Raw genomic sequence first — 23,532 nt, forward strand, 5'->3', positions numbered from 1 at the left:
GTTTCCTTAACACTATTCCTTGAAATACAGTGAAGCCCATGCAGGTGGGCATAGAGAGTGGCATAAACAGATCTCTGCTGTGATCCCACAGCATTTTGTTCACGTCTCTGGTGAGTTTTTGGTTCTCTGTAGTTACAATGAAGAGGTTGTCTGGAAGCTGGTCCTCCTGCTAACCTGTGTTTCTTCGTTCCTGGGTTGGGTGCTATACATGGCTAATGGCTTAGAAAGTTTGAAGTATATTGTAACCAAGCTCAGAAAAAGCTTCATTTCCTTGGCTGGTGGTGCTGGGACAGCAAAAATTTACAGCGGAGGTATCTCAGGTTTGAGTACCAAATGGAAATTTAGTAGAAGGCCTCTGGTTTTCCAGGGCACGTGCTGCTGTCATGCCTAGGTAAAGGCTGTTCTGGGTGGTGGCTGCCTGAGCTTTGCAGGAGTGATGCTGGGTGCTCTTCCTGGAGGCATCGTTCCTGGAGCCCCTGTTCCAGGAGAAGGCATGTCACTGGAGAGGAAGGGTATAAATCGCAATGAGACCTCTTCAAGGTGAGAAGCTGTAGCGTGGCTCCTGTGTAGCTTTGGAGTGAGCCGAGCTGGGTTTCAGTTGTCAGTTCCTTCCTCTCCAGCCTTCCTGCAAGACTGCGGCCGAAGGAAGGTGTGCAGGGAACAAAGGGCTGAAATAGCTGATTTTATTTTAACTGCCTTCTCTGGCAAGTCAAGAAAATTAAGTAACTTTCCAAAGGATGTTTTTTGCAGGACAGGCAGAATACCTAGAGACAGAAGACTCAATCCATTGTAAAAAGGGCTGTTTGTCAATCAGCGAGACACACCCAAGTCCTCCAGCGAAGCATGTAAGAACTAATCCCTGCTGGTCACTGGTCACTTAAGTTTTCTGTTTGTGATCTGAAAATAGGAGGAACGGCCTTGTAGCCCCAAAGGGACTGTGCCTTACTCTTACTACCAAAGTGCACGTGTGGTGAGAATGTCTTTCCTGTTCTCTGAAACAACTTCAGTAAAACTATCAAACTGTGTATCCTGTAAACGGTGCTTTCTTGGAAGTGCTGCCCCAAAGATGGCACCTTTGGTGTTATGAAGATGCCCCATGGCTGTACAGCTGGTGCTGATATTTTGGTCAGAGATTGCAGATATCTTTCCTGTTTTTAAGCACTGTGCTGAGCGGTGTTAGCTGCAGCTTCACTGTTTCAGCTTTTCGGAGGGTCCCTCCCCCGCCATTTCCCTGTGGAGTTGCAACAACTGCAAGACCTGATCTGTTTTCACATTTAGTTTGGCAAAAGTTGCCTTCTAGTGAATGTGAAAACAGCGCTTGATAAGAAATGCTATCTTCCCCCCCTCCCCCAGGTGAAGAATGTGGATTCTTGCACTTATCTTCATTTTTAATAGTAGCATCTTGGTAGCTGCGCGAGTCTGTTTATGAGACCTTTCTATTGAGAACCTCAAGGTTACCATCACCTGCTCTTCCCTCATTTCACACTTGTGCAGCTGTACGTGGTGTGTGAGACTTATGGCATGGGGTTTGAGTGCTGTGGAACCTTTTCTTCTGGCAAGACAGACCCCTCCTGTGTCTCCTCTTGGAGCCTGCACTATTGACTTCAGTGCTGGGTCATTGCTTTTGTTCCAAGGCAGAAAGGGAGTATCAAAAGACTTGGGGGTATTTTTAAGTTGTGAAAAAGTATAAGTAAATTGCGGCAACAAGAAGTGGAAAACAACCGCCTTTCTCAACAGCTTTCGGACTGTTTCAGACAATCCATGCCTCAGTTTACTGTCATGTTGCGACATTAGGTTGTAACTGCCCAGAAGTGTGTTTCATGCCTGAGGTGATGTCTTGTGGCTCTTCGCTGTATGGATCTGTAGCTGTGACAGTCGTTTCAAATTTTCCTTCAGTTTTATTTGTGCTAGCATCAGGCATTTACAATACCAAGTCTACAAAAGCAGTAGTCAGTAGATTTCCATGATACTGGTTTTGTTGGGTTTGGAGTTCTAATTTTTCTAGCTGTCACGAAAAGCTACTGCCATGAAAAGGCTACCACCATACTAAAAATTCTGCCAAACAGAACAAATATAGGGAAATTAATGTTTGTTCCAAGTGGAACAGGTTCTTCCCGTAACTTATATGGAAGCAAACAGGCGTCATCTTAGTTGCCTCTTCCAATCAAGGCTATGACCACTGGAGTGGCCTTAGGTAACTTCTGTGGATGCTCTCACCAAGAATAAGCCCAAAGTTCTTTCACAGTGTTCTGATGAAGCATGGATGTCTTTGCGTTGACTAATCCTGTTGCTGGGAGGAAAGTTGATTTATGTGTCAGGGTACAGTGCTGTTGGGGATCATTGCAGTCATGGTCAAATGTAAAGGGGCTCCTGGGACGGATTAAAATTTTGTGGTGGCTGTTTTTTGTTTACTTTTTTTTTTAGATGTTCTTGAATTTGCATATGAACTGTATTGTGTTTGCATAAGATTGCTAGCTGTGGTGCTCTTGAGTTAATTGCTTGTCAAGTGGAGTCTGCTGGAAACTCTCCTTGTTCAAGTGACTGGAGGATGGGATACTCTTCAGGCAGGGTCTCCATCTCTGGCAAATGCTAACTCTAACTTCAGAACAGAAGTGTAAAAAAACCCCAATGAAATCCAACCCTGTAATCAAGGTAACTGGTAACAATGATGTTTCTGGTACGCAGAATGATTCAGAGAAGTAGAAATTGTACTTCTGACAGTTTGGCTTAAAAAGCAAATGTAATGAGTAGTGACAAAATATCCAAATACATGAAAACAAAACACTTTAAGCATTCCAAATCTCTAAAGGAATTAAATGATAAATTCGTATGTGCCTTCTCAAAGAGTAGAGCTAGCAATGAAATTTTTAAGCAAGCTTAGAAAAGAAAAGCTTAAAACCTCCAGTAACAACACTTCTGCCATCCTGAGTGCGGATCTAGAGCAGAGAGAAATGCTGTTGCTATCAAAATGTGTGATATTGTCAGCTTTCTCTCTTCCCCTAGAATCTACATAAGCACGTGATGTGAACAAGGGAAAAAAATGCCCTTTTTGACTGATGATAAATTGTATGCCATGAATCACTGTCTAAATAAGATGGCATGTAAAGAAAATTAGAAATCTGCTAAGTTTTCTATGATTCTGGGTATTCGCTGATTAAGTTAAAAGATCCATCTGTACCTAAATACAATTATAGCCCAGACTTCAGTGGAGGAGGAGAAAGCTGAGTTGTCAGATGGAGTACCACTATTTTTCTGGATATTCAACTGTCTTGTGCATCTGCCCCATCCAGTAAAGGCTGCTTGAGAAAGGAGGGAATCACCTGAGATGCTCCTTTTGTAGTCTCAGTTTGTGTGTGCTATGTAAAGGTTGATGTTACAGAATTTTATACCAAGTTTTGTGTTGTCTTGCAATGTCATCTTATGGTTTTAGATGTGGAGGATGAAAAGCTGCTTCTAAGCATGTGGTTATAGCTTGATTTTTTTTTTTTTTTTAAAAAAACCCAACTTGTGGAGCTTGTGGCTTTTCCTGCTGTATTCTTTTAAACTCAGACAGAAGCAGTGTTTTAGGCTGTATTGTACAGCAGTATTTTGACAGTTTCCAGACTACCCAGGTAGTAAAAGGACTATTCCATTGATGCAGGCTTGGTTTACACTAGGAAAGATTGTAAGTATGCATGGATCTGGGATTCTTCAGATACCTGATGACTGCATTCAACTTTCTTGCAAGTTATCCAAAAATGTTGAGGTACTCTTATTTTACATATCTGGCTTTCTCCTGTACTTTCCCCCTTCCTTGTATGCGAAAGGCCTTTGTAAAGTGAGGTGTTGGAGGAGGGTGGTTTTGGTGGACTCTTCAGCAGCTGCTATTGAAGGTAAAGGAGGTGAGGCACCAGCAAAGGTAAGGTGCTCTGTATAACTCCCTTGAAGGATCTGAAGCCGTTGAGAACGGGGATCCAGCTGGCATTTTGTGGTTGTGACCCTGATGAAATGTCTGGATTTTCCAGAGCATAGCCCTTAGGGGGCCAGGGAGGAGGAGGAGGAGGCATTGGTAGCTGAATGGTTTCCAAATGCAGGGAAGATGGGACTGGGATGTGGCATCTGACTGATTCTTCTTAGGGTGATTTGCATTTGAAAGCTTTAGTGAAAATACTCATTGTTTGTTAACTGTTTAATTGTCTGTCGTTATAGCTGAGGGGGTAGGAGAAAGGTGGTAGGAATTGAATCATGGTGGGCTGACATTGCTGTAGGTTTGAAAAGAAAACAAAAAACAAGGAAACAAGGCAGAAGAGTATTTCCCCCCCACATACACTTTTTTCTCTCCCATTGGAATCTGCCTATTTGGCTGTAAGCTGCTTTGATTAAAACCATGCATTTTAATGCATTTGGACAGACCCTTAAAGGAGGGACAGCTGCAAATGTCTGAGTGGCCTTGGCTTTCCTTGGAGACAACTGCCCTCTGACCAAGGGGGATGGCCTTGATAGAAGCAGGTGAACTGGTATTAATCAGGCTTCAGTTCCCATTGCAGGTTTTCTCTAAGCCATATCTTCACCTGTAAGTATGTGCCTAAATGTTCAGAAAGTGAAAATTTATAGAGGCAGCCAAGTGTGATAGTGGTGATGAATTTTGCAGGTTGAAGAACTGCTTAAAGAAGTTACTGTTAAAGTAATCCCAGAGTGTCTGTGTGTCTGTCTTTTTAATGTCCAAAATATCCTTTTTGACTCAAATGATGAACAGCTTTGCAATTTGATAGTGTTTCAATGTGGCTGTCTAGTTATGTTTGTCTCTTGACTTTAGGAATTGTTTCCTGTCATAAAATGCAGAGTAAAACTGATGTACGCTTAGCTCTTGCATTTCTTGGCAGCTGTTCCTTGGAGTAAGAAACTAAACGTTACATTATCTTATCAGTGTGGTCTAGTTATTTCTGCCACAGGAGCATAGGAAAGCCATAATATCACTTAATTTCTAACAGTCTGGATGTTTTTCTTCAACAGGAACTGTTCTCATCAGAAGCAGTAATGGCCAACTAATGCTGGTATCTCAACAAGCAATAGCACGAGCACAGAGTCAGCCACAAAATAACACAAGCGTGAGGCCGTCTGTACCGACCAGCACACCTGCCATCAGAATATGTGCTGTACAGGTAACTTCTCTCATAGCTTTAACTTGATGTAGCTGTATGTTATGTAGTTATAACAGGGTTTGCAAATAAGTCATGGAGGGTTATATAAGCATTTGAATGCTTTCTGAACAGCACCATGGTGGTTGGTTTTGCACATAAACATCACTATGTGCTTTGTTTTCTCAGTTTGAAAAAAACTGCTAGCCGTTACATGTGGTATAGTTCAAATTAAGGAATTCCTCTCTGATGATGATGAGTTAAAGGGTTTTAAGAAAAAAAACCTAAAAAACCTACCAAAGTGGCTACTGCTAGTAACTGCAACCTTGCGATCCTCTGATGGATACTTCTCAGAAGCTGAGTGAAGCTCAGGACCTTTCCCAGGTCCCCAGGATGTTCACTCTTCACTGAGCTCTGCTGGCTTTTTGCTTCCATCTCTTGTAATGTAGTCAGCATACAAGAGGAAGAGTGGGTATTAAAAAAAAAAAAAGCAACCATCTGTATAGGTCTCACCAACGTGCTCATCCTTTAACTGTTTTGTTCTGATTAGGCATTGTGTCTAAATGTCTCTGAATCTGTTCTTGAGTATTAAACTGGTAGACAAATAGCTTTGTTGAATGGTGCTTAAACTATGAGCTATGTGAATGATGCCTGTGTTGTTACTCTAAGACTGGGCATCTTGGTTTATATTAGACAAGAGCAAGCACTAATGTCAGTGTCTGTTTTGTCATTGACTTGTCTGACAACTGTTCTCTGCACATGTTTGGTTTTTGTTTTGGTTTTTTTTTTGAAGAACTCTGGCACCCAGTTGCTAAAGAAAGTAGCAGCTACTCCTGTGAAACCATTATCTCAAACAACAAATGCTGTGGCTTCTACTGTTCAGCCACCTGCTGTAATACAGGTAGGTGGCAAGCTTTACAGTGCAGTGGAATAAGAATAAGTGACAGAACTGAAGAAAATATGGATGTGTTCTTGTTATTTCTAACTAATCTGATTTTCACTGAGCTGGTAACTTTTGTCCTTATGATAAATTCTTTCCTGAATGTCTTTTTTTAAATGCATAATTTAATTATGCTTCTGCCAGCCTGTGTCAGCTCATCGTCTCTCACTGCAGTAGAAAGCACATGAACAATGGATTAAATAAATAGTTCAGAGAGCCATTTCCAGTGCTTTTGTACGCTATGACACAGTTCCTTTAAGGTCTAGCTGACATGTTTCTGGGAGATGGAGACTTCCTAATACTCTCTCCTGTTTGGGTTCCCTGATTCCTTAGGGGCGAAAAAAGTATACCTAGGATGTTGTTGAGGGGAATCTGAGCTGTCTGCACTAGTCAAGCTGTTTTTCAGGTCTACATTTTTTTTTTCCCCTCTTTAAAAACTGAAGGAAGGTCATAGCTGAAAGCCTCTGTTCTCTAATTGAATTTGGTAGACGGGTTCCACAGATATGACTGTAAATATACAGTCATTAGAAATGCCTCGTTATTTTCAGCTAGTGGTTTTTTTCTTATTTCCTAGGTCTTATTTCTCTGTTTCTGGATAAAAATGTTGTAGGAGTCTTCTGAAGAGGCTCTTGCCTAACTGTGGAGTATGAGACTTCTCCTAGATACAGTTCTTCCTCTGCTCTTGGGAACCAGAGTTCTGGATAAGCACAAAACTGCTGCTTTCTACAGCTAAAATATTCTGTTCTCCTCATAACCTGGAGGAGAAACTGGGAAGAAGTCTGGCTTGTACATACCTTTTCTTTTGTGAACAAGAGGCTGAAGGAGACTGAGCAGTAGTGGTTGACCAAGCACTCGGTAAACGAGCAGGATCAGTCATTCCACAACCCATGTTGGATCTATGTTCTTGACCTTGAGGGTGTTTGAAGGATTGGGGGATATGCTTGCTGACATTGGTAACTAATGGTCTTACAAATTTGTCCTCCTGCTGTTCTTCTGTATCAGCAACTGAAGATTACTCACAGCTCTGTCTGTGATCTTTTTTCTCTTCCTTCTCACTACAGATGGATAATGTTGGGGCTAAAGGGGAAAACCTAGAGGCCTCTCAATATATTTTATATTTTGCTTAGAATGGAAACAGCATATGCTTTGTGTCTAAGAACAGTAACAAGTATTCCTTACTTCCTTTTATTTTGGAATACTAGCTTGCAAACCATGTGCTTGTGATCTCTGCATAGATATCTTTAGGATATAAAAGCAATAGTCATCTACTATACTACCCTGACACTGGGGAGAAGAGATGAAGGTAAAGATTTCTTCCATCTGATGGATGAAGCTGCCTGCGTCCTCACACTCTCATGTGGATAAACATTGAGATTCATCATGCTACTAACTTTTCCTTTTTAAACTTGCATCTGCCTTTGACTTGGTTCTTCTCTGCTTTCTTAGTTCAGTTTTGATGTTATCAATTTAACTTGTGTCCTTGTGAGATACTTAGAGGTAGACATGGAGTATTTTTTGTAAGCTTTATTTTTATCCATTCTAGAAACTTGAACATTTCTAGTGATGGGGCTGGACTTAAACAGCAGCAACAATTACTCTAGGGAAAATTAATAGCGCTCTTCTGTTTGGAGTGGCTTCCTTGGAGCCCCTCTGTTTTGCAGAAGATTGCAAAGTTTCTCTTAGAATAAAGAGTAAATAGGTGCAATATGGATACAACCTGCCATCACAGGGCCACTGCACTCCTTCCTCTGGGGCAGACAAGAGAAGAGTGCTGACAAGGGTGTCTGTTCATAAGGTTGCAGGAACTGTCTGGGGAAAGAAGAAAAAGTCCTTGGGTCTGGTTTCCTTGGCAGCAGTTCATTCATCAGTCCCAAAAGAACTTGCTGATGTTAGTCTTGACAATTTTTTGAGGTCACAGGAGAGGAGTGTTGGTGTGGAAGTATGACGTCATCACAAAAAGTGGAAGACAGTGGAGAGGAAATAATCCTTGGCTTGGTTGTGTACCTCCTGTCCTGTGCTATGTACAACTTTGAACACTACTATCTGCAAAACTCTCTCTAATTACTGACTCCAGGATTATTCTCCTCACCTACAGAAATATTTCTTTTTCTTTTTTTTTTTTTTTTTGGCACTCCTGAATGTTTAAGCTCTGATGTCAGACAAAATACCTGCACAGTTTCATTTTTTACCTTCTTCCCAGATGGGGTGACGAAGCTGCGAAGTATCTAATTAGCATCATGCTGGGGCACTTTCATTTAGATGCAGAGCACTTCTTCTCTTGAAATGACTTCAAAATATGCAGGATTAATGCCACTTTTGTGGCGACTGTTTCTCTGTTGCTCGAAGTGAGAATGAGAATTGTCAGTAGTGAAAAAGGTTGAGGGCAGATGACAGAAGTTAATTCCCATATATTCATCTTCCTGGGAAAAGGGTCCAGCAGACTTCCTGTTGTTCCCTCCCTCAGCTGATAAAATGCTGTTCTGGTCTTGATGTGTAAACACGCTGGAATTTGCAAGAGATCAGCTCCCGTGAACCTCATGTTTTCGGCTTTTAAAAGCCCAGGGCATTGCAGCTTGACAGATCTGTACTCTGTCCCCTTCCGTCTTCCTCCCGTCCATCTGTTTGTGGGATTCTCATGCCCAGTTTGCCTCCCTGTGGTCTTAGAGCTGTTGAGCCTCATCCTTGGAAGAGGCAGTGGTGGTGGCAAAGATCCTGCAGAGAGCTATTAAAGTGTTACCAACGGTGGGAGCTTAAGCTGGAAAGCATTCTGGTAGCTGCCTGCTTCTTTCATGTCAAGCTGGCAGCAGCTTGGAAAGGAGCGGGGGGACACCCACCCAGAAAAAAAATAATTTATAAATAAACAGCAAAAGTGTGAGTGTTTGCTTTAGCTTTAAATGTTTGCTTGCTAATTTTCCCTGTCCTGAAAGACTTCAAAGCCCTTTGATATTCTACATGATGTCTGTCCAACTCTTGATTAGTTTTTGTTTTATCCATGGTAGGGTAAGCTGGGCTCTTGTGCTACTATCTTATCATTAATGCAATTAGTAAGTATCAATTTGATTGCTCAAATAAACTCTTCTGTTCAAATGTGTTAAGAGTCAGAGAAAGCAATTGTGTTGCACAGATCTGAACCTAGAATTTGGCCTACAAAACCACTTTCCCTTTCTCTGGAGAGGTTTGGAGGAAAAATAACACCCAACTTCAGGTTTAAAGTGCTAACCTGAAACGCTTTTCTTTTCTGTGACCTGCAGGTTCAATGTGGCTTTTTAGTTTTCAAGTTAAGAAATTGAAAGTAGTGGGTTTTGTAGAGGCAAAGTCTTTTACTCATATTGTATTCTGTTGTATCAGAAGAACTGTGTTGAGTTTTTTGAGTGTGGGGTGGTTTTTTTGTTGGTTTTTTTTTTTTCTACTTCAGATTTTAAAGCAAGAAATACTTGCGTTTAGTAGGTGTTCCTCTGGAAACTACTACTTAGCCAGGTTTGCAAAGGAGAGACACAATCGTGTTCTTACTTTTAACTAAACCTTCATTACTCTTCTGTTGCTGGAACTTCTGAATCTGTTGGTAAATTCTAATGAGATTTTAAAAAGAGGTCTCAAAATAACTGAATTTTGTGAGGGTTTGTGTCTGGGCAGAGGAGAGAGAGAGATCCAAATTGCTGCCCACAAGGAAAAGGCAGGAAAAACTTGGTGTAGGTGCATTTGCTCAGCTGACTGCTTCTGCATCCTTCCAAAGTGGGCATGACATCTTTTGCCTAGTGTGCATGTGGTAAGAAGAGTAAGGGATACTGTAATTGGGAGAGGAGCTGCAGGGGAAGAAGAAAGGAAGATAAGTAATCACTTAAGGTCATATTTATCTTCAGCGTAGTATTGCCTGGCTTAGCGTTGTCCAAAATTCATTAGTCTTAGACTGTAGGAGCCTGGCAAAGTTAATATGTTGGTTTCTTCAAGACAAATTAACCTTTCTCTCTTCGCTTGAAGTTGCAGGCAGTGCTTCAGCCTGGGTGAGCCTTTGCCATTTCTTCCCCCTGTCCTTGTTTTAAAAACAGAATTATGGCTGTGGGAGTTCTGCCACTTACTGTGTATTAAATAGAGCCCCTCAGAACAAATGAATCCAGAATTTAAAAACAGAGATAAAAATAATTTATTTATGTTTTAAATAGTAGCGTGGAGGGAGAGTGCTATTTTGTACGCTAGCAGAATGCAATATGTTTGTCACGTTAGTCTTTGGTTAAAAAGTGTTAATTTTTCTTTTCAGCCAGCAGCTGTAACAGCTAGTGTTACTACAGTTACTGCTGTAAAGCCTTCGAGTACTGGAACACCTGTAAAACTTCCAGTTACAGGACCACCTGCACAAGCTATCTCCCAAAAGGCAGTCTCTGTGAAAGTAGAGGGCACAACAGTAGCACAGACCAGCGCTTCTACAGTAAGGAGAAAAAAAAAAAAAGTTTTTAATTAAAATTAACATTCTCCATATTCATCAGAGGTTGGAGAGCCAATGCAACATCTAACAGTCTTCTCTTTATTTCCATGCTAGGAGATGCTAGAGAATGTGAAGAAATGCAAGAATTTTCTTGCTACGCTAATAAAACTGGCATCTAGTGGACCTCAAGCCCCTGAGATGGGGCAGAATGTGAAGAATCTGGTGCAAAATCTACTGGTGAGACTTCTTTTAAAACAAAGTTTGCATCATTTGTGTATAATTTTTGACATTGACTTCATCATAGTTTTGTTCGAGTTGGATTTGTGGCTGAGTACATCTGACCCTCTTTAAGTCTTATGTTATAATGCTTACTTTAACTGGATCCCATGCTGTATTTTCCCCCCCTCACATTCCTGTTTCATTCTATGCACACAGATAATTGTCAGCAGGAGGAACTGATAGTGTCAACACAGCTTCTGTGTCTGAGCTGCTTTTTTTTTTTTCATGTTAGCGTAGTTTTGAGCCTTCAGTGGCAAGAGTATTACCATGGAGGTTGTAGTGCAGTGCTAAGTCCGTACCACGGCTTTACTCCAAGGCAGAACTGACTGACAGGTTGATAGTGAAGCTCCAGTGGAACAAGCATGGCATTATCAATGTCTTTAGACAATGGGATGGAGAAAACAACGTGGTGGCTGCCAACCTCTCTCTCTCCTTGCAGGTGGCTTCCGTATGCTGCTTCATGCTGTACCCCAGCACAGCTGGGTTTTCTTGGTAACGATTTCTCCTGCCACTTCTTGTCTCAGCATTTGACCGCTGCTGCTGTTTTGTTGTTCCACCGTAGCAGAAGGCTGTGGGCTGGTGGAGGGGGATGGCTTTGCTAGTGGTAGCAAAGGACTTTTCAGTCTAGAAAAGCGTGGTGAAGGCAAGAGGTGCAATTTCAGAGAGCAGATTGTTTAAAGATGCAGGCTTGCAAAATCTTGATTCCTCTGCCTCTGTGTCCCTGCTGGACTATACACCTTGCTTCTGTAGGAAAATACTAGTGTTGTTCCTTCTCATGCTTACATTACTCTTATTTTTTTTTTTTAAGAACAGTTGTTACCAGATGTTGATACATTGTTAACTGTGTACTTTTTTGCTTTTTGTAGTATTTTAAAAATGCTGTTGTTTTGCCATTCAGTATGTGTATATGATTTAAATGTGAATTTAATTCATGTTTTATACATATGAGGGAAATGAGTAAATAGTAACTGTGAAGTAAAATGTTCCTTAAGGCAGCATCTCATGAAACTGGCATCAAGCACCTTGTATACACTGAGATGTAGCATACCAAATCACTGCATCTGTGTCTGTGAGACCCCAATGACCTGTATCCACAGCTCAGTGAGACCTAAGAGGCAGTAGATCAAATGGCTAAATAGGAGAGCTGCTGCAAGTTCTGTTTGTCTGTGAACATACAGTCCTTAAAAACCCTGCTCTGGTCAGGTAGCTCCTTGGAATGGTTGTTCCCAAGACGACTATGGGTGAGAAGAGTAATTTCTCTGCAGAGACAGAGATTGGTGCTGGGGTCCCTCTTCCTTATGTGGCTGTACCTTCTTGGAGGAGGTGATGTTCCTGATAACTCTGTGGCAGGGTCTCACCTGGGGAGGGTGAGAAAGGGCAGCAGTGGCTGGGGCTACCAGTAGCGAGTGAGGGGTCTCAGAAGTCTGCTGCAGCTTCCTAACCCTCCCAAGCCCTTGAGTCAGGTGTTTGTGTTGGGGCAGAGCAGAAAGTATTAAGAAAGGAGACTGTGCCTTGCTAGACAGAGGACTGTTACCTACTGGTATGCAGAAGTGATGTTCTGATGTTCAGTTCCTCCTGCTTTTGAAAGATAATGTTAAAGTGTTCTGCTTTATTATGCTACGTATGCATTAGACTGGAATTGTCTTACAAAAACTACTGAGTTGTCTTTTGTCTCCAGTCTCTTTAAATTGATCTTTATGCAGATAAACTACCTTTACAGAAAAAAAGTACTCCTATTGGATTTTAAGTGCCTCTGCATAACAATGAGGTACTCAAAAGGGTCAGTGCTACTTATAAACTTATTTCTATCAGTTCACTTCAGTGAATGGGTGTTTGAACAAATATCCTTAAGTGTGTTAACTGCCTGTAGTTGAAGAAAGTAATTTAATTTAATACTGTATCTAAATTACAACATCACTCTATCCTAAAACCTTTTGGTTAAAAATACAGGAGGAAAAAAGCATTTGAGTACTGAAATTGAATAATTCTATGGTAATGTAAATTTCCATGAATTTTTGATACATCTGGGAAAAAATATGGTAGATTCATAGTTATAACTTACCACTGTAATTACACTTTCCTCTTAGGAAGCAAAAATTGAACCAGAAGAATTTACAAAAAAGCTATACATAGAGCTCAAGTCATCTCCACAACCGTATTTAGTTCCTTTTCTCAAGGTAAGTGTCTGATTGTGGATATATACTATTTAATGAGGGGAGGGAGGAGGACCAGAAAAGGAAAGAGGCAGAGCGTTCAAATTGGTATTTGCTAAGGTCAGTTGAGGAAATGGTGCTTAACCTAGCCCTGTGTGACTCTTCCTCTTGGAAAGACCATTTTTGGGGGGAGGGAGGATTTCAGAGAAGTAATTTGCACTGTGTTCTTAAATTGGAGAGTAATTACCCTCTAGTTAGTGGAGACTAATGTTTTGGAAGCTGGTGCATCTACAGTAGAGCAGCTATACTAAGATGACTTCTTACTTCCTCATCAAAACTGTAGCTATTTGAGTTGTTATGCAAAGACTGACAATAGTGGCTGTGCACAGCTTAGGCAGTATTTAAGCTCAAAGAATCTACATAAAGCCATTGATCTATCTGTCTGGTTTGTGTTTAACTGGAGGCAGAAAAAAACGTCACCTCTTTCTCGAGAAGGGGTCTGACAGAACTACTGCAGCTTAGCAAAAGTAACCCAGGACAACTCTACCTCCATTCAAGCAAATAATGATGTAAATTAGAAAACGCTCTCTTAACTCTTCTAATTGTATGGTAGAATGCTATTAACAATACAAAAATGAACACCTTTGTTGTATAGAAAGCATTAAATCCCAGTGAAAACACGGAAAACATGGTTACATTTACTTAATTGCAATGTACACCATATTCTTAGGCTTGATAGATTTGTACTTTTCCTTGGCATTCATTATAGTCATGGTGAAGAATCAAGGAAGAATAGTGAAGTGGTAAAGCTGGGACAGAGGTTTTCTGGAGTTTGTCCTCTTCCTTAGTATTTGGCAGCACGTATAACAATGCATGTGATAATGTTGATATTACTTTAGATGGTTGGTGTTAATCTGTTCAAGTGTGGGATGAATAATTTTGTTACAGCGGCAGCCTTTAAATGCTGCTTTGCTAAAAAGTTTGCAATGAGTCTAGAAGGTTCATCTCTGCAGGGCTTGATACAAAATTTTCATATTGGTAGCTCATTTATTCTCAGTTTAATTCCCTGGAGGCTTCTTAAAAGCCCATGCAAAAGCTAGAAAAACAAACAGCTTGGAGTATGGGCTTTTCTGCATCCAGTGCAGCTCTGGCAGCAGGAGGACCGGGCTGTGAGTGCAGGGTCAGTGTGACTGGCAGAGGTTTCCTACGAGCTGCACAGAGTCTCAGCAGAGCTCTACTCACTGCCAGGGCAAGTTTGGCTTCCAAAGTAGCGTAGCTGCCTTCTGCAGGGCCCTGGCTGATGAACCCTGCTGGATGTGAGCTGGCTGCTTATGTGTGGGGCCAGCTTAGGTGCTGTTGTGCTGTGTTCCCAAAACGGTGCAGGTGAACCTCAGTAGCTCCACACAGACCCAGCCTAAGTCTGGCACAGCTAGACTGCATCAAGGGCTGGTGAGCCCTGAGAGCCCCGGACTTGTTGGCGCAGAGGAGCTAAGCCAAGGGGTGTCTGTGCAGCACTTGCTAATGTTGCTACCCCTTTGGGTCTCCCAGGGGTTTATGAGCTCTGGCACAGCCCTGTCCTCCAGAAGTGCTTGGCCTGAGTTAATAAGCCATCCCACAATGTGGAGAAGCTGCACAGATGTCAAGGTGTTTCCACGGGAGTTAAGCTGGGTTCATCAGTGTGGATCAGACCCTGACCCATCACAGCAGAGCTGTTGCACGGTTTTCCTGTGACATTGCTGCCAGGTACTGGTATCCTCTAGGCTTTTCTGGTTTGGGCAGAAATACCCCATAATCCTTAAGGAGGTCCTCTTTCCTCAACAAAGAAATACTGGGACTTCAGAAACATTGTTTAGACATTGTCACGGTCAAAGTTAGCTGACTTTGTAGTGTTACCTTTAAAACTTCTTGCACCCTATTTGCTTTTTTCTGAAATACCTTAAGGGTGTGTAGTTGATACACAGTGATTAGGTCTGGTCTGTAACTGAGCAGCTGCGACAGGACTGAGTACCAACTGGAAGGTGACTTTAGGAGCACTTCTCTAAGGTGCTATGAGGATCAGTGCTGGCCTTGTTTGTGGGGTAATGCTTGCAGCTCGAGTCTGGAAAGAAATGTGATACGGCTTGTCGCCAGTTCACTTTTAACTAGTGAAGTGGAATTGTAGGGAGGACTCTGGAGTTGTCTCTTATCTTTGAACTGCAGGTTTTTGACGGAAGTTGTTGCGTGTGTTTTGTTTTGTCTGTTCCAATAGGTGGAAAAGTACGGTGACTTTGGCTGTAAAGTCTGCTTGACTTTCAAATCTGTGCTGGATGCTTTTGGTAAATAAATTGTATCAGAAGCATGAGGAAAGCTGAGCAGTCTTTTAAAAGAAAAGGAAGTGAATGTTAAAGATAGGTGTGCCACAGAAAGTCTAGACATCCAAACAATTTGTTCACTCGGTATATCAGCATGTGAGAGTTGTTCCTTTTGCATGAAGGCCAGAGCAACAGCACTGTGCTGGAGACTCTTGCAGACTTAAAGAACTGTTGGGGGCAGATGAAGGTTTGTGAGACTATACAGGGAGCTACAGAGCTGATTTCCCCTGGTTCTGAGCCATACCAGATTGTAAATAGTCAAGGAAAATAAATATGTAGAAAGCTTGAAGATTATTCTGTCCGTTAACGTTCTCAAGCATAGCTGTAGTAAAAATGAGATGTTGCCAGGTACCTTTACTAATGTTCTCTTGTTGCAGAGAAGTATCTGGCTTAAGTTGTGCTGCTGCAGCTATGTAGGCATTATTAAAGTGGTATCCCCCCCTAGTGTAGATACAGCTGTATTGGTATAGAAGTGCTCCTATCTTCAGAGCTTATTTCTGACTTTATTGGATAATTTGTAGTTCTCTGTCAGACAGGCTCTGTGGAATAAACACAGCTGTTACAATATAGGAGGGGGTTTTGGCAAAATAGGTTTGGGGGTTTTTTTTGAGGTAGTAAACCAGTTAAAATGGTCTTTTTCTAGAACACAAATTTCAAATTGAAAAATTAAACAAAACAACGCTATGGGTGAGCTTCCCTACAGATGGGATTTGCTATGTGCAGTGAAGCCATGGTGACTGTTGGCCTTCGCTCAGCCTGTGCTGGTGATTCTTGTGGTCTTCACTGAACAGTATTGTCATCGATTTAAGGGTGCCTGAATTCTAGCAAAACTTGTTTGGAATAAGCAACTTATTGTCTCATGAAAAATTCAATTGGCAGATGAGGAAGAAGATTCAGTTGCTAACGTATCGGTATTGTGGAAGACTCTGCTGATGTTACATCCAGTGTCTTTTTGTTTTTCTTCTAGAAAAGCATGCTTGCCTTACGGCAGCTAATGCCCAATGCTCAGAGTTTTATCCAGCAGTGTATGCAGCAGCCAGCTCCAACCCAAGAAGCTGTTTCAACTTGTACCTCTGCAGCACCAGCTCCTTCGATAGCAGTGGCAACCTCACCTGTAGCAACAACTTCTCTTCCAGTTGTAAAACCAGTGTCTGCCCCTGTAACAGTCACGGCCTCGCCGGTTATAAAACCAGTCCTTGTCAGTGCGTCGGCGACAGCTTCTCGGCAGACCGTGAAGCCTGTTCCTGCCTCTGCAGTGGTGACAGCATCTCTTCGGCCCGCAGCTTCAGTCATCACCACAACAATAGCAACGTCAGGGATGACTGCTATCCAAACTGTCAAGCCAGTCTTCGCCTCTGCGGTAGCAACGTCCTCTCTGCAGCCTGCAAAGCCCATGCTGGTCTCTACAGTGGCATCTTCAGCAACAACCCCTCTCCAGCCTCTGAAACCAGTCATTGGAACCCCAATCAGTATTAAAATCTCACAGCCAAACTCCATTGTTGCACAGTCAGTGGGTGCTCAGCAGGTGGTTAAAGTGAAACAGTTGGTAAGATGAATTTCTCTGCTTCTCTGTAACTGGGCTTCTTGGCTTTCACTCTCCCCATTTTGTCAAGAGGATACAAATTTGGATCTTAGCAGGGTTTTTTAATGTACAAAGCTAGTCTGTCATTAATCAGTTAATCAGTTACATTTGTCATAGTTAGGGATATTGAGCTCTTGCTGAAAAGGTGAATCTAAAGCCAAACTATAAGCTCGGTCTCTTGCAAGATGTGCTGACCACCGTTCCACTAGACTGAACATCCAGCTTGAGACATGAGGGAATGTGAGTTCTGACCCCTGCAATGCATGCAACTAGGCTAGGTTGGCATCTGAAAAAAAAGACAGGAAACACTTGTGTCAGAAATGGAAATTGCTGATGAGGTGCTTATGTTAATTACTATTAGATGCCCTGTTAGGACCATGCCTCAGCTAGCTGCCAGAGATTCCAGTCTCTAGCTTGGTAGTTCCTACCCTGGATACTTTGTGGGCACAAGTGGCTTGGTGATGTTTAGTCATATGTTAACTGAAATGTATGAACTAGCTCAAGGAGCTTTTCAGAGCAGAATTCTGACCTCCACGTTTACTAAGACATGTTAATTATGAAATCATCCAAAAGTGAGCTTTTCCTATCAGGCCTCATTAGCTAACAAATTCCAGGAGGAATAAATGTCTTATTAAAACAATACCCTCAAAAGCAATGTGTTAACATTTTTTTCTTGGCACAGGTTAACTTCTCGCTAATGTTAATGTTAAATAGCAACAAACTGTGGATCACAGGTAATACCCAAAAGAGCAACGCTGTGAAATACATGAGGTTTGGTTTATGGGTGTTTGAGATACTGAGCAGTATGCTGTCTGACTGGTGTACTGCAAGTAATGTTCTCAGGTATTTTGAGAGAATAGTTTCCCTTTGGCAGATAAAGAACTTGATTCTTGAATAGGGCTGCCTTGTAAATATTTGTTTCTTAAAAAGAGGGGAAAACATCAGACTTCTTATGAAGCTAGATTTACTTTCCACAGGGATAGTGGGGCATCTAGTGTGTGAATTTCCTTTGTAGTTTGTGTATTGTGTATACTTGATTTAACAGTATTCAGACCCCTAAAACATTTTGCTTTTTTAATTTTCTTCCTTTGAAAGTGCATAAGGTGGATGTAATACAAGAATCATGCATTCTAAGTGAAGAGTTTATGCTACCAGCTTTTCACCTTTTCAGACTTGCTTAAAAAGAACAAAGCACTCAACTGTATAGAGGGGATGCGGGTGGAGGGGGTGGGTCCTTTTTATGAGTGGGTTTGTTTTAAAAACGAACAGTTATCAAGCATATGCACTGACAGTCTTTGATAGAAGTAGTTGAAGCCAAATTGGAAAAGGAGTTGGTACCCTTACTGTCTTTGAGGACTAAATTTAGAAATTCCAGCCAGAAGAAAATGAGGGGTTTTGAGGTTGTACAAGGGCTGGAGAGCAGTTTGTTGGCTATGCAGCAAGCCATGTATTCCAGGAGAAAGGTTGACCATCTGCACAAATAGATGAGGAAGCTTAACTCCGCACTGGGGAGTAGAAACACGTCTTGAATATGGTATCGGTAAACTCAAGAAGCGACTTCTGCCTTCTCCACTGCTGCAGTGTGGCAGCCTGTTGGAATTGCTTTTCTTTGCAGTGCCTTGCAAGCACTGAACTGCATACAAAACATGCTTTTATCCTCATTTGGGTAGATCCCAGGCATGGTGATTAAAATACTTGCTCTTCAAAATACCTATTTAATTCTGGTCTTGGATGTGGTTGAAGGGCTGAGTTGACCACTTTGCAGCTTAGCTGTATCAGGAGCCTGGTGTTTGTTCAGGCAACCTATTAGCACAAAGAGCAAGTTAGAAGTGGCTGCATCTTCTAGGGCCTCCCTGGTGCATTTCCTTGAAAGGACAGAGGGTCTGTTTCCTCCCACAAGAAAACAAATCTGGACCTCCCCTCCCTAAACAGAAGGGTCCTGCTGCCAGCTGAAAGGAAGCGCATGCCAGCTGTGCAAATCTGTCCATACAATGCTGCCAGCAATTTCTTTCCCTTTCCAGCTTTTGGGGTTGTCTGATGCCATGCAATCCCTCTCTGCGTGCCCATTTCTAATTTAGGTCTCTTGTGCTTGAGGAGTGTAAAGCAAGCTTTCATGTGCCAGCTCTGAGGTAACATTGGTGTTACTTAAGAATGCAGTACTGCAGTATTTTAATATCAAAATTGTGACTGGAGTGATGTAACATGTAACTTATCTTTTTTGTGGCATTATTATTGAAACTCCGGGTTTGTATGGTGAACACAAAAGGACCTGTTCTTCAGGGATGCTGTTGGGGTTGATGGTGCGCCTGTGCTGTGACTTGCACATCGAAAAAGGTTCCCTCCTGGTGACTTTCTTAACACAGCCTCATTTAAGGGCATCACTGTACACAGAATTTCCATCTTGGAAAGAAAGCTTGTCTTGCTGTAGTATTTCTTTGTCTCTTGTTAAAGTGCAATAAATGAAAATTTACATTACCAGCCACTGGCTTCCAGTGGTGAGAAAGCTGCTGTGAGACTAAAACATCATGTGACACATAAAGAGCAAAAGGTGTTGTCCCTGCAATTACCCATGAGACATGTTCCCTGGACATTGCTAGCAGTTGAAGCAAGGAGTCAAGTGCTTTTGCTATTCCAACCACTTGTTCTTAGTGAGTTGTTAGTGTTGAGTCCCCTCAGAGCTGAGCTTTCTTGAGCAGAGCATCTCCTCTGTTATTTTTCCAAGAGCTTTTTGTCCTGGATATATGCTTTTGCATTCAGCTGGTGAGGCTTTCTCCATGAAGCAATACTGCTTGTAGTGTGTGATGATACCTTACCGTCTCTCCGCTGATCTCCAAACTTTGCTTTATGAATGCAAAACAGGTTCAAGTAAGGCTAATCAAAGTCTCTCTCTCAAGCTGCTGTCCCTATGCTGTTGGCTGGATGTTGCATTGCATTTTTTTTTACTTAAGAGTGTTGGTGCTTTTTATTTTGATGTCTCTGTCAACCCACTTAATGGGGCACAAAGGAACAGTCCCTTTTCTTTATTGCTTCTTGCTGCTAACCTGAAAAAAAGAGGCACTAGCTCTTTCTTACAGATATTATCTCTTTTTAAATACTTTTTTCTGGCATTAGATCCTTGTCGAAATTTCTAGGATTGTTGCCCTGTTCTGTTGCAAGTCTCAAGGACTTCCAGCTTTTGTTAGTCTATCAGCTAGAGTAGCAAACACAGATCAGCTTTACTGCTAGCACATCCTTTCTGTTTCTCGTTGATCTAGTCTCCTCGGTTACTTGACTGATTTCCCAATGCTCCACCTAGGCTATTGATTTAACACTGCCTACCTCTGTTCTTTTTGTCTGCTGCACCTTCATCTTGAATGCTTATGTTTCCTCCTATGCTGTTTTGGTGTTTTGCATGCTGAAGATGAAGCATCATTCTCACTGGTGGTAGGGAGGATCTCTAGGTGCATGCTGGTGTAGGTGCTGGTGGAGGCCATGAGTAGTTTGTCCAGGATGGTTGGTGGCTCAGTAATTAACTGAACGCTGGTTTTGGCTGAGATAGTTAATTTTCTTCCTAGTAGCCGGCATAGTGCTGTGTTTTGGATTTAGTACTAGAAAAATGTTGGTAACACACTGATGGTTTAGTTCTTGCCGAGCAGGGCTTACACCAGTCAAGGGCTTTTCAGCTTCCCCTGCTCTGCTGGGTGCACAGGGAGCTGGGAGGGGGCACAGCCAGGACAGCTGGCCCCAACTGGCCAAAGGGCTATCCCATGCCATATGATGTGATGCTCATTTTACTTCCCCCACTCAGATTCTCTCCCTGTCCCACTGAGAGTAGGGAGAATGAGCGAGCAGCTGTGTGGTGTTCAGCTGCCTGCCAGGTTAAACCACAAGAACACATAAATGATGCTGTTGATGTTGTTTGCAACTTCCAGCGTGTGGAAGCTGGATCTTTCCTAAAGATCAAACTGCCCTTTGGTAACAACACACAGAAGCAAATGTTAGTGTCTGTACTGCTCCATGAGGAAGCGCTGCGTGTCCTGCGAAGCCCTGACTGTCCACAGTCACCTGTAGTCCACCTGTATTCCTGTGGTTCTTTCCTCTTATGGATTATACGTTTCTTCTCAAGAACTGTCTGTTGTCTGGTTTTTAGACACCACCTTCAGCTCGCTTATTCTACCTTACTGCTGCTATGCCAAACCATGATGCTGTTATTATGGGGATGGGTGGGGTGTATCTTGACTATTTGATACACTATTTGATACACAAAAGCTGTGTGATGCTTATGCTGATGGTGTTTACTGATAAATCTGAAATTAGATGACAGAAGCAGACAGCCTAATTTCTGAAGTATGTTGAATGTCAGTTCTTTATTTAATTAAACTTATGCTGTGTTGCTGTACAAGCACTCTTTAGACTTCCTGAAGTTGGAATAAAAGATGTAGAGGAGAAAAAGTCATTTCTTGATCCTGAAAATTCCTTTGTATTAGCTTTCTGCTGCTAAAAAAAAATAGCATTAAATCTGAAGATGTTTATAATTTTGCGCTTTGGTAAAAGCACATCTTTCTACTACTTGTAATCAAGAACTTTTCCGAAGGATGTATCAAAAGCTGCAGCCCACATTCTGCTAGCCAGGAGGCTTAGAAATGAGGCTTTTAGGGATGCTGCAATTTTATTACTCTTTTGCATTTTAATAGCTGCCCCTGAAGAGGAAGAATTAGTATTTATGGGCTGTGCCTGTAGGTCTGTGTTGTGATGACATCCTGCTGTCTGGTTTTGTTTCTTTCAAGAGCCTCTTTAAACAAAATTATCAACCCCCTTCCTTTTTACCCTTCAGCAGCATACTGATGGGTTTGTGTAGAGGCTCTACTCTAGGTGTTGCTAGTTGGTACTTCACGTTCCTGCTAACTGATGTGTTCAGTGTGCTTTTGGATAACACTTCGAAATGCGGCGTCTCAATCTACAATTGATGTTGTGGCTCCAGAAATGCATTAGTAACTTTCTAGTGTGCACTCTTAATTCTTGACAGGAAAAGGATTTCATGCAAGACTTCTAACTGTTTGTTTTGGTGTTCTGGCTTTTTAACTAGGTGTATGTGATACTTACCCTTTTGAACTTATTGGCAGGCAGACTCAATATTCAATTGTTAGTCTGTTAAGCAAGACTTAGGGAGAGGAAAGCCTCTTAATGTAATGGCTTGTGTAATACTGAGTGAAACTCATCTCATATGGTTATCAATAAAGAGTAGGGGTGAATTGTCTGTTAAAGCTGGAGCTTGAAGCTCACGACCAGTTGTTAGGATTTCTTGTCATGAAGTAAAAAAACCCAGAAAGTGAGGTTTTTCTGAGCATGCTGTTTGCTTTAAACTGAAAGCTAGACATGCATGCATGCCCAGCGGCGCTTCTGGCTGAATGGACATGTTGATACGATTTGCTTCTATGTGTGTTTAGCTCTTCTCACTCTTGATATCGGGTATTTTACTTCCAGGTAGTCCAACAACCATCAGGAACCATTGTAAAGCAAGTGTCCACACTCCCGCAACCCTCAGCGCTGACCCTACAGACATCTGCTGAGAAAAGGATGCCGCTGAATACGCTTGTTCAAACTAACCAGTTTCCTGCAGGTAAAGTGGAACCTCTTTAATGGAGAAGGGAGAGGACTGCTGAGGTATAGAAATAAATGCTGGCTGTTGGTAGATTGTAGGAATGTAAGAAGGTAGCTGTATATCAGGAGCAACCAGCTCTGTGCGATAAGCTGAACATCTTTGCTGTCTGCTTGGAGTTCTGATGGGAAACTCAGTGCCATGTCTACTTCTGGCACCTGTTAAAAGCATGTCAGTCAAACATCTGTACTTGTTAAAATACTGCAAGTAAGCTCCTTGCAGTGAACTTCCTTTAAAGCGTGATGCTTTTGAGAGTCATTTCATGAGACAGCTTTTTCCTTCAAGTGGTCCAGGTTGATGCATAAAGTGAGTTTGTCTCAGCCAGCCAGTTTGCACTAAAACCTTTCACTGGTCAGCACAGAGGAGGATGTTTGCTGAGAGCGTGTAGGGTGTTTGGCCATACAGAACATGCAGAATGTAAGGCTCTAGAGTGTCTGGTTTTCCGATGGACCTAATTAGTTGCTATTGAGTCTACAATAGCCTTTGCTAGATGTATGAACTGGTTAAACAGTTGTCTTAGCATTTTGCTTTCTACTATGGCATGTTCTTTGTTTTGTTTTAGGTTCCATTTTGAAACAAATTACCCTGCCAGGAAATAAAATTCTGTCGCTTCAAGCATCTCCTGTTCAGAAAGCTAAAATAAAAGAGAATGGAGCAACATCCTTCAGGTAAAAATAAACAATATCAGAAGTTTGCTATAGGAAGGAACAAAAGGAACAGCCAGCAAGTATGGAGCTGGGAGCGGAGCCCAAATAAAAGCAACTTTCTTCAGCAACTTGTTTATGATAGGTGTTTTTCATGTTATAATACTAATTGGCAAGGGAGACTCTAAAAATTTTGACCTCATAGCAGATGTTAATTATTCTTAATATAAGAAAACTGTCCTGAGTAGGTTGGATTTTCATCATGCTATCACAAGAGTGTAATTATGTCATTACAGTGTGCATCAATATGTATCAGGTTTTTTACTTGTAGAGGAAGCATTTTGATCTCCATCCTGTGAGTACTATTAACTGATCTAAAGCAAAATTACCTTGTATTAAAAGCTCTTC

At 41.9% G+C, this 23,532-nt stretch overlaps 1 protein-coding gene across 10 annotated transcripts in view; it reads left to right on the forward strand.

Moving 5' to 3' along the window:
- Positions 1-23,532, forward strand: part of TAF4B (TATA-box binding protein associated factor 4b) — an 88,710-nt gene that overhangs the window by 26,162 nt on the left and 39,016 nt on the right. For 9 of the 10 annotated variants that reach the window (XM_035903027.1, XM_035903033.1, XM_035903034.1 and 6 more), the window contains 8 exons: positions 4,993-5,141; positions 5,911-6,018; positions 10,313-10,480; positions 10,592-10,714; positions 12,844-12,933; positions 16,228-16,806; positions 22,306-22,441; positions 23,043-23,148. In XM_035903027.1, the coding sequence (XP_035758920.1) occupies positions 5,028-5,141; positions 5,911-6,018; positions 10,313-10,480; positions 10,592-10,714; positions 12,844-12,933; positions 16,228-16,806; positions 22,306-22,441; positions 23,043-23,148 (1,424 nt within the window). In that variant the 5' untranslated portion in view covers positions 4,993-5,027. The remainder of the gene's footprint in view (positions 1-4,992; positions 5,142-5,910; positions 6,019-10,312; positions 10,481-10,591; positions 10,715-12,843; positions 12,934-16,227; positions 16,807-22,305; positions 22,442-23,042; positions 23,149-23,532) is intronic. The other variant, XM_035903035.1, reaches the window with a different exon arrangement.

This window comes from Egretta garzetta, unplaced genomic scaffold (assembly GCF_000687185.1).
Source record: "Egretta garzetta isolate BGI_Z169 unplaced genomic scaffold, ASM68718v1 scaffold229, whole genome shotgun sequence".
Taxonomy (NCBI): Eukaryota; Metazoa; Chordata; class Aves; order Pelecaniformes; family Ardeidae; genus Egretta; species Egretta garzetta.